General features: G+C 39.0%; 1 protein-coding gene across 1 annotated transcript in view; it reads left to right on the top strand.

Moving 5' to 3' along the window:
* ap1m3 (adaptor related protein complex 1 subunit mu 3) overlaps nt 1-15068 on the top strand; it is a 59386-nt gene that overhangs the window by 10758 nt on the left and 33560 nt on the right. The window contains exons 2-4 of the mRNA XM_041792350.1: nt 6985-7141; nt 7716-7783; nt 10417-10547. Coding sequence (XP_041648284.1) covers nt 6985-7141; nt 7716-7783; nt 10417-10547 — 356 coding nt within the window. The remainder of the gene's footprint in view (nt 1-6984; nt 7142-7715; nt 7784-10416; nt 10548-15068) is intronic.

Raw genomic sequence — 15068 nt, 5'->3', positions numbered from 1 at the left:
AAGAAAATGATATCTGGGATTAATAGCAGACAGAATTGCATTGAATCAGAGTAATGATGTATCAGACTTTTTTGTCAAAAAGTCTGATACAGCTGGCAAAAGAACAAGTATAGTATTGTATTATTATCCATCCATCGTCTTCCTTTTATCCGGGCTGGTTTGCGGTGGTAGCAGGCTGAGCAAGCCAACCCAGATATTATAGCATTGTATTGTTAGGAAAACTTCAATTAAAAAACTTAATGATGCCATAAAATGGTGAAAGATTTGATTAAACAACACACCACTGATTTGAAGAAAGCATTTCTAAATCACCTGTTTTGTATCTGTGCATTTTATGTTAGAAGTTTTTACATGATATACAATATGATGAATACATTGTCAAGGATGTTGTGATACAAGAATTTGAGTGTTTTATGTATTTTGAGTAGAAATTAAATCATATTGATGCCTGTTTGGATATATTTGCCACTGTTTAGTGCAACTCAGACAGTCTACAGGAGTTTGCCTGTCCCACACATGTGCTATGAAAAAGAGACAGCATTTTCTTATAGCTTCAGCACTTTTCTAAGCTAGGGATGATTAGAATAAAGAAGATTGTATTATTTTAAAACATGCAGTATTAAAAGTATCTAACAACCAGCAGCATGGTGCAGATGGCCTCGCATTTAGGTCACGCCCCATGTACAAAGATGGCCCTGGTTCAAGTCTAACCTGTGGCTCCTTTCCTATATGTCCTTTCCCACGCTGTCATCTCTGTGTCTGACTCTGTCCTCTACTCTCCCTGAAGAAAAAAGGCAAAAGAAGCCCTAAAATACATCTTAAAAAGGCTAACAGTGCTGTAGAGTTGTAAAGTATTCTGAAACTTAGATACTTTTATACTACTTCTTATAAATGATGCAGCAGATATACTGACTGATAGTATTGAAGTGTCTAAACTTTAGCTCTGTAGCTGTATTTTTAACTTAAAGTTTCTGCATGAGGGAGACAAGTGGTCAAAACAAGTTCACAGTTTGGCAAACACAGTTGTTCTCGGGTCCATAAAGATGTTAAAGTTGTCCGTGTCTCTTTCCATCAGATTAACAGCAGAGGAGATGACTAGATTTAGTCCATATTCAGGAGTTGTCTCACAGTTTATAATCTTACAAGAATAAATGATCTTCCTAAAGACTCCTGGTTGTATTGTGACAACACTTTTGTGCTGTCAAGAATAAATAAAGGAATATTTTTGCTTTCATGTTTTCCACTAATGTTTGCTGCCAGGTCTTGAAGTGAATCCCATGATAGCATCCAAAAGGGCCTTTGGTATCGATATTGAACTTTTCTTTGATACAAAGATTTGTTTACTTCATTCTCTCTCTCTGTGGTGATCTCCGACCTCTCACTCTGTGCTTTTATTCTCTTCTCACTGAAGCTGAGCAGTGGCCTGTTCATATCCCTTTATATTTTCTCCCTCACGGATTACTTTACTTCCCTGGCATTTCCTTTGGTTTTTATTTCTTATTTCCTCCTCCCTTTGTTGTATCTGCCCCCATGTGACCCCTGTACAACACACGGCTCGATTAAAATACGGGGGGCTTTGTGCCCATTCGGGTGTCGTCTCTAGATCCCTGAAGCATAGAAGCTTTGATCTCTTTCTTTACTCCACTCTGAGTCCAGACTCCAGTAAGACTGCTGACTCATCTTGTTTTGTGTATGCTTGTATGTGTAATCATGTGTCAGTATTTCTATTTAAATAAGAGTTTTGGTGGATTTTTACCACTAAATAAGGTGAATTTTCACTCACCTTCCTCTTGGCGTTGCACAGCAGCGAATATTACGCTGTTACGGATTCAGTTTGTTCGTACAAAGGCATGCTGATGGCAGAGTTTTATTACAGCACTGTTGCAGAAGAGCAGCATGTAAGCAGCTAGAGGCAGCAATGCCTTAGACCTGCTTTCTTCTTATTAGCCGGCAGTGAGCAGCTCAGCTGATTCCACTTTGAAGTCTAACTGTAAAGAAGAGAAAATACATCCACTGCCCACTAAATTTATCCTCGCAGTAAGCATCTTTAGAATAAGTTCATGGTCTTAATCTGCAGTCTAAAGTCTCATGCAACACAACACGATACCCTTGATGTGAATTACAATCTTGTTTAGTGGAGAATTTTCTTTAAGTGTGGAAGCCTTTACCTTGATATGTTGCCTTTGTGGTGGCTAGATAACGAGGCCTTTAGTCAACCATACCAACAATTGGTTCAATCAGTCAATCTTTGTTTGTGTAAAATCATGATCAGAGTTATCTTAACATACTTTAGAAAGAGGGCAGGTCTAGACCATGATCTCTGTTGCAGCCTATTATAATAGACCAGCCTTAATCATTTATATTATAATGAAGACTGTACCTTATTGTAGTAAAGACCAGCGTTATCACCATGAGCACAGAAAGCAAGAAGGGGAGAGGGACAAGAGAAACAACAAAACACCAAATGATAGATTTATGCCAGTCGTAGCAATTAACTTATCTCCCATTTTGTAGGAAACTGATAGGACTTTATTGATGATTATAAAAATCTTGAGCAGGAACAGCTATGCTTGATAGAAAACAGACATGATAGAAAACAGTATGATACAGGTTTAGCATTAGCAGAGAGAGTGTCTGCCCCTGGGACCCTGAGAGTTGGCTGAAATACACCCACGCTCTGAGCAATTGATTAGGTAGGAGTGGGAGAAAAAATCAATACAGCATAGTATCACGATATTTTGTCTGGCGATATATTGTATCGTCTCATCCCCCAGGTATTCATTTTTTCAAATTAATTGGCAATGGAAAAATAAAATCAATTGTTTGGACATTTTTTTTGTCCAGTGAGGTCAGCAGAGGTGACAGTCATAGAGCAGGAGAAAGTTAGTACAACAATCATGGCAGCACTAGGGGAAGGACATTAGGAATGCAAGCAGGGCACAAATGAGATGGACATGACACATGAGGTTTGCAAGAAGTGCTTCATGAAAAAAAAATACTGCGGAAATAAGACAAACATCTGTCCATAACAGATACTAGTGCTAATATGTACATTTCAGTGAGTTCATAAAGGGACTTAATACAGCATATTTGCTGACTGGTGAATAAAACAGGCAGCAGGAAGTTTCCCAAGAAGTTTCCATATTTTAGAGTGTAACAATCAGAAAATAATATATTCTACATCCCTGCTGTGATCTTCTCTCTTCCTCAGCTGCCATTGTCCAACCAATTGACCGGAGAGGGTCAGCCCCAAATACAGGATGAAGATGTAGCAAGATTTCACAATCATGCAAATCTAGAGACTGCTGGCTTTAAAAAATTTAATGTTGATTCCCAAATGGCTGACCCAAGTCTACCAAGGAAGTGGAAAACAGACCTATACTCAAAATTTGACATGGCAATATATCGTCACATGCTCCTTGCTGATACGTGTATGTGAAAAGATGTTACAGAATCGATTAGGCTGCAGATGCTGTGACAGGGTTTTAAAATACACATCTACTACTGTGTAGATATAAAAAAAGACAACAAGTGGCAGCAGACGCTAAACTGCATGATGCAGCGCTCACTTCAGATCAAAACTAACTGCCGGTAACATGTATGAGAACGTCTGTCGGCTGCAAGAAAGACAGAAAGAAACAAAAATGAGTTATGCTGAGTTTCTCTGCACACCAGAACGTCTGGATTTGGACATGCTGTGCATTATGCAAACTCCACAATAAAAAGTAAAATACTGCAGGATCGTGGTCACTAGCAGTTAGCTAGCAGTTAGCATCAACAGCTAGGCTTGCTACACTAGGCCAGTTTGTCCTGTCATATCTAGCACTGAATGAGGCTGTACAGTCTAAACTTCTTAATGTAATCAGGAGTTCTCAAGCAGTTCTGTTATACTTTATTTGTGAAGACTAGAGTACACAGCATAGCTGATATTGAAGGCTTCACAAGCTGTTTAAAGAGTGTGAGTCATATTTTTTATTCCCTACTCATTAAAGAAAGGTCTTATGCAGATGTAAAGCAAAACGATTTTCTTCCAAATACAAGTAGACTTGTAAAATAAAACAAGACTATTATTGTTGCATCCAAAGACAAAAGCAAGAGAAACAACAGAGCGAGCCATTTAAAGTTAAATCATATTGTAAATGAATTTATTAATAGCTCAGTTATTATAATTTTGATTTACTTATTGGATCTCTGAGGATCTGGAATGAATTATTTAATAGTGTAGCATCTTTTAAACTATGCTTTTGCTGTTATCCTCTACAATGAAAAGAGCTACTTCCAGTTCTTTCAAACAGTCATGTTATGGACCATTAACAAAAAAATCAAGCCCTATTGGCACAGTAACTTCAGTTTCTAGGTCGTCTTTGTTGCTTGAATGCCTGTTTGACTGGTATTATTTTCAGCATATCCCTAAAGGAGTTTGTTTGCAGAAAATGATTCAGGCGGTTGAGTAAATGCCAGAGTTCTGGTCTGTGCTGGGTGTCTCCTTATTGAGTTAGCAATTAGCTTTGACATTCAGCCACTTCACAGTCATATGGGGACACATTCACAAAATAGAAGACAGGAATAACAAGTCCTCCATTCACACTGCTGACACAAGAACAGAATGTATGTTATCATATGAGCAAAGGTAAAAACATAGGTAATGATACATTTTACTATTACTACAAACAGGTTTGTTCTGTCTTTTGAAAAAGTTGAAATAAAAAGTGAAATGGTAGTAAAGAAAATAACTAACCAAGATGCACAGAGGAGTTAGATTTGGACATGTGTGGTAGATGTTTCAGTATTTTGTTATATTTTTACCACATGAGTACTTCAACACTATCCCTCAAAGACATTTATTTTAATTTTATTTATTTATCTGTATATGATATTTTTATATTTTTTTGACATTTTCTGTGTATTGGTTATTTAAATGTTCAGAATTATATAGTGTTATGTTTGTTTAAACTGAATAAATTCATACAATGCAGATTTTAGGAAATTCAGTGAGTAATCCTGTTCAATAATTATTATTTCTTTATCAGTCAAAATAATGTGGTTATGAATTTTGCCCATAACTGAGCGATCCTACTCTAACATGACCAAAAGTTCTGTTTGGAATATCTCTGGTCTTTATTTCAGGATATATCTCACACGAAAAATAAAACAAAGAAAATGAATGCTGTTGGCATCTGCAACAGTCCTATTCCTGAAATTGTACCATCTTAGACAAGTCAGATTAGTTTCCTGCTTACCATTGTTGATGACAGAGCTGGTATCACAAGTCCTGTCCCTCCTTTATTTTGATTGGTCAGCATGGAGAGATGACACTTTTTGAGACTTTTTGCACTCAGGGTGCTGAACTCTGCTAAACTCTAAAAACCCTAAACTACATTGGATTTGTAATGGGTGCTGCTAACACCAGTAGTGCTATCTATAGGCACAGGCCCTGATGCTACTATAAAGAATGTCATGTCATCAATTCAACATTTGCTGATATAATCCAGTCTAAACCATCTAGTGGACCACAAAATAACAAAACCTTTTTTTTCCTTGGAGACACTGAAAAAACAGTTTGAAATATTTGGGGATACTCCAGTTGATCAGTAGCTGATCATGATTGGCTAAAAACTCATGAACTAAAATATTGAAAATAATGCTGGAAGTCACCAATCCCATCACCTGGTTAGGCTGCTGTTAATTCAGCTGCTGATGCTCAGGTTTCCACTTGAAGCAGCTGAGTTTAAACAGAGGTACAGAGTCAAGCTTGACACATCAACACATGTTGCTTGGCAGCCAAGGTCAAGCCAGATGGCATTTCTTTTGTTGGGGCCTTTTCACCTGTGGTGATACGCCTGGAGACTGCTGGCTGTTTTCTGGGCCTTTGGACATCCACAGAACAACCAGGGGATAGTGGCAACCCTACTACCTGCCCAGATGGTACCCTAGGCTATGGTTATTCACCACATCCACTCCTTAACGTGCCCTAATGTTCTGGACAGCGTTATTTTTTGAAAAGATTATTTTCCCATGCCCCTGGTAAAATGCAAGGACATCCAGAGCATGACCTGGTTGTGTCAGTCCACCTTAGGTGCCCTTAGGAAGCTTATTTGTCAAATCTACACCTTACTGCAGCCTGTTTTTGGCCCAGACATTCCTAAAACTTCTGCACAGTACTGTAAATGAAGACGTGTAATGAAAGTATTGTCCCGTTGTTTCATTTAGTTGTTGCATTGCTCCTTGGGATGTTTTTGTATTGCTGTATCCAGCAAAGTTAGTAAAAGCATGTTGCTGACTGAATAAGGATGACTTTTGTACTAATTTATCAGGTTGTTCTTCTAGTTGTAGGAGGTGTCTTTACGGTACAAAGCCAGATAGACTGACAGCCACTTAACCAGCTGAGATATCAAAAACCATGGTTGTTATCCTATTGGTGACCAGCTGATCTCACTGGGATGGTCAGTGACTAGCTGCAACAGAACCCTGTTGGGGCATTCCTAGAAAATGTCTTGACTTTTGATTCTCTCAGGTCAACAGCGTCCCATAGACATTAACCAAGTCTATAGTGGACAGCATAGGGGGGAACATGTAACAACTGTCCCTGTCTAGAATGTGTTACATTGCGTGTGAATTTGTTATATTACTGCATTTTGCCTGCTTTTACTTGCCTCAATGTAAAAACTGAAGATCGCCTGCCTTTTTCAAAGTCTGCATGTACTCCTTTTCCATCCTGAGTATCCAGTCATTCATCATTCATCGTCAGATATTCAAGTTGGAAACACACTTTGCACATTTCCCTGTGAGATGAACCTGAAAATGGTGTCATATCTTTCCATGAGATTCAGGTTCAGAGTCAGCCAGTGGTTCCTGAACCATCGTTAAGCTTGAGTGCTCTGATTTGGTATCTCAGCCAAGAGCCATAAATATTTAATGACTGGGGATTGCCTCTATAAAAAACTCTTTTTCTCTAACATTTTTCTCTGTATACTTTGATTCCAGGTGCTAATATGTCGCAACTATATGGGAGATATGGACATGAATGAGATCGACCACTTCATGCCCATCCTGATGAAGAGAGAAGAGGAGGCTGAGATGACGCCGCTGGTCACGCATGGATCCTCACACTTCCTGTGGATCAAGCACAGCAACCTCTACTGTATCCTTTTTGCATTCATGTCTACATTTTCATTGGTCAGCCTGTTTGAAAATTACATTTTAGGCTCTAAAGTCATTTCAGGATCTATGTGGCTTCACAAATATACCATGTTATGGTTTATTACGGCATCGTATAGAAGTACAGTAGATGTAAATTGCCTCTTAGTTTTGTGATGCTTCACAGCCAGTTAAAACCGTGAGTACAGATTCACTGAGATGTGTTATGCTCTTCATATCCTCCTTTCTTAATGTGAAATCAGGCAGTCAAACTTCCTCACACATTATTAATTCAGCATGATATTACAGTTGTGAGAAAGTGCTATTCCCTGAGTGCTGCATTAGACAACTGAGCTGCTTTACCTCCCTGTGGCCATGTTCTCAATTGCTTGCAAGTGTGATGCTCCCTGCTAACTTTTTATGTCATTGCATTCATCTCAGAACCACCCGCAGAATATAAAAGATGTTCTCCATCTCATTTAGGCATTTCTGGTTCATAAAAATTTGCATGTTTTTTAGCTCAGATGCTGGGAATGTCATTGTGGATGTACAGTTTTCTTAACAGTCCATTTCTTCAGTGGTGGCGATGACGAAGAAGAATGCCAACGCTGCTCTGGTGTACTCCTTTCTTTATAAAATTGTACAGGTCAGTCTGTTTCTGCACACTTTTCCTAAATCTCTGATTTCTACTTGCAAATTGTCTTCAAACTTACTCTGCCTGATTTACCCTGAGAAGTATTTGTTTCATGTTGTCTGAAGACAGGCTCCATTACTTAAGTACATTGGGGTTTCTCAGTGAAAGGCCAAGATAGAGCGTCATTCATATTGTGATTCATTTTTAGAGGTTTTTTTAACATGTACATTTTGAAAAGAGACATGTTTTTACTTAACAGTCATGTGTTCGGTTATTCATGAATGCCATCTGGTTGGATAAAAGGAATTGCATCTTAACATCCCCACCTGCTTGATAGAAAGCTTACTACAGCCTCCATAATACAACATGGCATAACCCACCATCTGTTTTGACTAATCCTGACAAGAGATCCTACTAAACGGTCACACATTGCTGTTTATAAACCTAATAATGACCCCAGAGCTTCTGTGTGCATGTTAACATGAAAGGAGCTTATGAGCTCCATATATGAACCTATTAAAATCATAAATGTGTCTAACATCAGCACTACCATATTTAACAGATTGACCTCAGAAGTTTAACACAAAGGTTACTTCAGACTCATATTAACACAGCTGCAGGGGCAGATACTGGAAGAATTGGGGCAAAATACTTAATGTGATTAAATACACAAATAACAGCTAATCATATCTCTTTCCCATCTTTGGTGCACCTTTGATCTGACTATAATCCCTCCTGTTTCTTCCCTTAAATTGTTTTTTGCTCTAATTTTTTTCAGGTGGTTTGTATAAGAGTTTGAGAGGTTTTATCCCTTTTTCAGTCCAGATGAAAACAAAGGAAGTGGGAATTAAGCCCCCCAAAATTATATGAAAATATTATTCAGAGTGATTCGTGGGCTATGCTTTAGTTTACGTCTGATGAGAATGACTACAAGGCTTAGGTGCTGCAGCTGAAGGTGACACCAGTAAAGCATAGTTATTTACTCTAATATACTTCATACGCTAAAACTAACTAACCTGACACGCCAGATGGATGTGTTTCACACATCCATCTGGTAAGCCTTCCATAGACAGTGTTTGGGAAAGGGCAGTCTTGGGATGAATCTTCTGTCTGTCACATCTTTAAGGGCCAATCAGGGCAACAAAAGACGTGACAATTAGATTCTTGCTGGATCCAGTTGGGAGAAGGTAAAAACATTGTTTTCGCAAAGAAAAGGACTCAGTGTGGTTCTTTATTCTTCTTTTAACAAAGAAATGTTGTCAAGTCCTGATAAAACTGACACTGTAGCAGCAACTACCACTACTCTCTTCTGCCATAATTGCACCGGTCTCTTGTCGCTGCTGAGGTCACGACTCCGCCGTGCCCCGGAGTACTGCCTCATACTCCTGATTGGTCCAGTCACTTTCTTACAGGGCCCAATCTGTTCAGATGGGAGCTTTGTGAGATGGATTTGCCAGTGAGAAATACGGAAGCAGTCAAATCCATCTGCTTTGCAAGGCTAAAAACTAACCTGAACCTGTGATCTACCCCATTTAGAAATGAAGCACATTTGTTATACTGTATAACTATAACTTCATAGTACCCCAGGTGAGGGCTGGTGTTGTTCACAGGTATGCAGCTTTACTGATTTATTGGTACTAAAGTACCAAAGTTATTCATGTTTACTTAGTCTCAATAAACTAATGAATCGGTCTTTATCTATACAGCACCAATTCATAATAAAGAGATTTTAAAGACTGCAGATCAATACCACACTTTGTTATATTATTCTGCTGGAGATGTACCATCTTCTTCTTCCTCTTTGGTTAGACTGGTCCTTCTTCTTGTTGTGTAATTCTTTAAAAATAAACCGTTGAAAAATTAAAAGGAAAATTGTGGCTCATTGGTAGTTTGCGCCCATCAAACACAAACACATGCAAAACCACCAAAAAGGAAAAAGGATTGCTCTTTTAAATGCTATGTTGGTGTTTTACCTTAAAATAACAGCTTCAAAAACATTGATGGTACACCAGGGAGACAGGCACCTCTTTGCCTCCCACCCAAGTTGGGCTGTGCAGGATTGATCCAGCAGAAGTATGGCTGAGCTTTCTGGCAGAGACTCCACAAGACCTCCTGATATCGGTCTTAGCTAAGTGTTTGAAGCCAAAATGGACAGTGCGGGGGGGTGAGGAAAGAGAGTGGCTGAGAATAAATCTTGGGCTTGCTTTTACACGCTGGCAAGGAGTAAAAATGTACACTGAAACTGAAGAGGTGCCAAGTGACAAAAAATAGCCTTTCTGGTATAATCTTGTTTTAAAACCACCTACAAGACTGTAAATTTAGAATGCAATGTGTGCTTCGCAAAATGTATTATTCAGACATGTATTTTGTTGTTGTGTTTTTTTCTGTGATTGCAGATTGCACATGGCTTGTTTTGATTGGCAGATTCCTTAATGTGCATATGTAATTAAAGCTTTACCTTCAAAAGAACATCTATGCTGTGCTTTTCTTCTTGAACACATCCATCAGGACCCATAGATTTAGTCTTCCTTACCGTTATACAATGCAATAATATCAATGTAAAGCCAGACTTTTCATATATTTGATATCTACTGTAATAAAAATTTTGTATAAAGGTACAGTATGTCTCTTTGTTGTGTCTGCAGGTATTTAAAGAATACTTCAAGGAGCTAGAGGAGGAGAGCATTCGAGACAACTTTGTGACCGTGTATGAGCTGATGGATGAAGTGATGGACTTTGGTTTCCCTCAGACAACAGACAGCAAAATCCTACAAGAGTAAGACAACCATCATCACTGTAGTTACACTCCTGCAAACAGCAGGATCTGTTGGTGCAGCCCCACTGGATTTGTCCAAACAGCTCAGCTCTGCCCATGCTTACGAGCTGCTTGAATTAAAGAGTCTTTTCAATAGAACATGGACTCTGCTGCATATTTACTGATCAGTGAACCAGTGTTTATCTTTCATGGATGAATTTCACATAAAGTGGGAGAAAAGCTGTTTGAAAGTGGCGACACTGTCTGCTTTCACGCTGCAATAGCTCACATTATGCTAAAGTAGCTTATCTCTCTTATTCTTGGAAATTTATGGATCAAAAATAAATCTTGGTTTACTTTTTAGCTGCACAGCTGTCAAAGGATTTTGTTTTTAAAATTGCAGTCAGTCTCAGAATTTCTACGGTTAATTCTATAGTTAATCATGATTGAAAAGGAAATAAAGGAACAGCTAGAGTGTCATGTTGATAAAACAAGGTGCATATGACTTTTGACTTTTCCATTGAGATGTCTGTGTTAGCTTTAAGTAAATAAGACCTTCAGGAGCAGTGGTATTTTTCATCACTGTGGCTGCAGGAAAACACTTCAATGGCTTAACCAAACTTTTGTGAAAGGGGCAGTAAAGCATGCGATTAATTGTGAATTAATGCACTAATTATAGACCTTATGTGTACAGCAATTGATGTTTTAGTGCTGATAGCCCTACTTTCTAGTAAATAAGCTTAATGAAGAGTAATTTTTAGGGATGTACGATTTTGAATTTTTGCGGATATTCGATATGCTGATTTTTTAAAAATAATTTCACCCTTAAATGAATTGATATCCAAACATTGCTTAGACCTAAAACTTCAGTCCTTGAAACACTTCAAAGTTAAAGGATAAACTTTTGTCTTTAGAAAAGACTTTAAGGCCAGCTCAAACTACACTGATTTAGCCAGATTTTGGCCTGACTATCACGACTCAGCATATTGTCAGCATCGCCTTCTAGTTTGACATCCAGAACTGACATCAACAACGTGCATCTAGATGCCTACTGATAGGAGAGCATTTGCTCCTTGTCTTTTTGTCATGATTTACCAGAGTGATATTAAACATACCCCTACTGTTTTACAGGAATTTTTGTGCACATAAGGTGCTTTCTTTTTCAAGATTTATTTTGGAGCTTTTTTGCCTTCATTTGAGAGAAGGGCAGTGGATAGAGTTATGAAACAGGGATGAGAGAGTTTGGAAGGACATGTGGTGAAAGAGCCACAGGCCAGACTTTAACCCGGGCTACCTGCTTGCATGGGGGTCAACCTAACCACTGAGCTATTTGTGCCCCATTTACAATGGTTTTCACAACATTTTATCACATTTATACTTTAAGTTCTATTTGAAGGAGAGCCAGTTCATATTGTCCTGCTCTTGATACATCAGGAAGAGTCCATAATTGTTTCTTGTTTCGTTTATTTCCTCTTGTCAGAGAAAGAGACCGCGAGAGCACTTCTATGATTGACTCAATGAGTGGTCGGGATCACACTGGTCAGCCAAGTCGGGATAAGAGTCTCGTCCCATAGTCTGACATGGAGCTGTTGTGAATGACCAAAATATTGTGTAGTCGGAGCTGGCCTTTAAAGTTTAAGGATTTAGAATGAACAAAGAAAATGACTTTAACTGAAGTAGGTCTGTTGGTTCTGCCTAAAACTCCTCAAACATATTCATGCATACAGCTGATGTTTACAGCTAATGTTGTTAATGTTAGCAGACATTTTTTTACAGCAAATATCTGCTGGTACTGATATCATGCATTCATAACAGTTGTTGTGAAAAGACTCTTCAATTCAAAGCAACAAAGGTGGGCAGATGTCTCTACACAGTTGTACGGATCCAGTGGGGCCAGGTATCTGTATGTTTGTGTATGGGACACATTAAAATGAAAGGCTAATTCAAAAGAAAACAGAAAGCATAGAGCTGATTTTTCTAAACATACTACATAGAAAATGACCCATGTTTTTTTTTTTCGTTCGACAGATTTGGCTCAGTTGCACACTGGCACTGTGTTTTGGCATTTCATGCTCTATCATTAATGAAGCAGAGGTTAGGTTGTTAAACTCTTGAACGCTGTCGTTACTGCTCCTCAGCCTGATTTTAATGTAACCACATTAGCTCAAGTGGTCTCTGTTTAGCACTGAGATGACAGCTTTTTATTTTATTCTGAGTGACCAGCAGAGATGGGACTGAGAGTGTGATGATTCTGTTTGAAGTGCTGTCAACTAATTTTTTCGTTCAACAGAATACAGCTGCTGATTGTGCAGCTGTAATCAGTGACGGAGCTTTATTCAGTCAGTGAAATGAGCTGAAGCAGAAACAGTTCTTAGACTGGACAAGCGTTTCACATCATGCTGCCCTTAGGTGCTCAGAGGAGTGTTTGTTTACATGGAAATGGCTGATTGCTGACTTTACAGTACCACAGTTACTTAGGTTCCATTCACGTTTAATTAAGGGTGAACTTATAATTGAAATGTAAATATTTTCATTGCATTGTTTACACTTTGCATGTCTCAGATGCCATTGCCTTTTATTCTTGGTGACTGATGTTTAATTTTGTGTGCTATTTGTGCTCTGAAGCTTGGCTGCAGTGCTTGTGTATGTCTGTCGGGTGTGTACTGTATGTGTGTTTTGTGTCTGAATAGGGCTGATAATTACCAGGCTCCCATTGGCACTCACACACAATGACACTGTCAGCTGGACACACTCGAGACTCTCAGACAGAAAACCCTTGCTCTCCTCTCCTCTCCTTCAAGGAGACACACAAATGTGTCTTTTCTCTCTTACAGCACGCACACACTGAGTCTCTGTCTGTATGCTGTTCCAGCTCTCTGACCTTTTTATGCCCTCATCCAACACAAACAATTTTTTCTCCCTCACATTAAAGCCCAAGTACCAGGTGGAAGTATTTATAAAATATGGTAAATATGCAGCCCTTTATGAGTGTGGGTTTAGGTATAGAGTGTGCAAAAGGCTCATGAGTGAGACTACAGGGATGCATGTGAATGTATTCATCCGTGCATCTTAATATGAACTCCGGTGCGTGTGGGTGTGAGCATGTGTGTTTGTTATGATTGCCATTGTTATGCTAATCTGTAAGCTTGCTGCCAACCTCGCACTTCCACATCCTTTCATTAGCATTTCTGAGGAGAATCAGGGCAAAACAGAACAAACGGCAAAGCAACAAAAAACAGCCCAAAGTCGACCCCAAACCCACTTGTTGCAGCCTTTTATCTTTCAGCACTTTCACATTTTTGCAATCTGTCAACATGTATTCAAGACCCTCCTCTCTGAGTGGGAGGAACTGGGGCAGAAAATGAGTAGGGGGAATTTTGCCTCAATCTGTCAGTCAATCCAAAACTTGTTTATTTAGCATTTGTCTCATAGTACTGTACAGCTGAAGTGAGAACAATACCCATCAATCGGATACTTTGTGCTCCGCTTTTGTTCTGTAGACTTTAGTTATTCACGGTATACAAACACAGCTTGAAAGTTTGGCATTTGTGCTGCCATCATCATGTTAGCCTTGACCCAAAATAACATTTAAATTTGAAACTGAAGGAATGATTATCAGGACATGTAACTCAAATAAGCTAATATAGCACCTATGAACTGTGAAGACTAAATAGACCAGATTCAACAAGCACAAGGACAAGTAGCTACTGATACTGGTGAATACATTCACTTAAGATCAACACTTGATAATTTCCTATCTGCCTCCAGTGTCAGACTGGTGTATCTGTGATAGCAGCTATGTCACCTGTTGAGAGACTCTTCATGTTTCTCAGGCTTTTCTAGCAAAAATATGTGCCCCTGGCGTGTCCACAATCCCCCCAAGAATCAGAAAAATCCATTCCCTTCCCTTCTCTCTTTCTCCACCTTTAAGCAAATGTGTGCTGAAACATGCCATGCTCAGATTTTCCCCTAATGATGTCATGTAGGGAGTCAGCACCCACTCCAGGTTCAGTTGGCCCTCCCCACTTGGAAGAATGTTCCTCCCTCCTCTCCTGATCCTTCTCTCAGCTGGCAGCTGAGAGAGCCACATCCATTAAGCCACATCCATTTCCTGAGAGGGGCGGAGTCAGGTTCGGAGTCAGACAGCTCATTAACATTTAAACCCACAGACACAGAAAAAGCTCCAATACTGGAATGTTTCTTCAGCAACAAACTTCACAGGCATGTTTTGGGGACCTCTGAGACCAATATAAACTTTTCTTAAAGGGGTAAAATATATGACCTTAATGTAGATAAGTCATGGGAACCAGAAAACTTTTGGTTTCTATCAAACAACACAGATGTGACAGAATGACCTGCTTCAGGTCACTTGTCTAACATTGCACATCTTGCAATATAATGCATATGAACATTGCAGTTGAGATTTAAAAATTATACCATTTAGCTCTAGTAAGCATGATAATCTTAAATGTACATTAAAAGGCAGAGTTGGGGGGGGTAGGGATTGAGTCCCTTTTGAAGGAACTACCAAGTAACCACTGA

This window comes from Cheilinus undulatus, linkage group 7 (genome assembly GCF_018320785.1).
Source record: "Cheilinus undulatus linkage group 7, ASM1832078v1, whole genome shotgun sequence".
Classification (NCBI taxonomy): Eukaryota; Metazoa; Chordata; class Actinopteri; order Labriformes; family Labridae; genus Cheilinus; species Cheilinus undulatus.
This window is presented reverse-complemented; position numbering and strand designations above follow the sequence as displayed.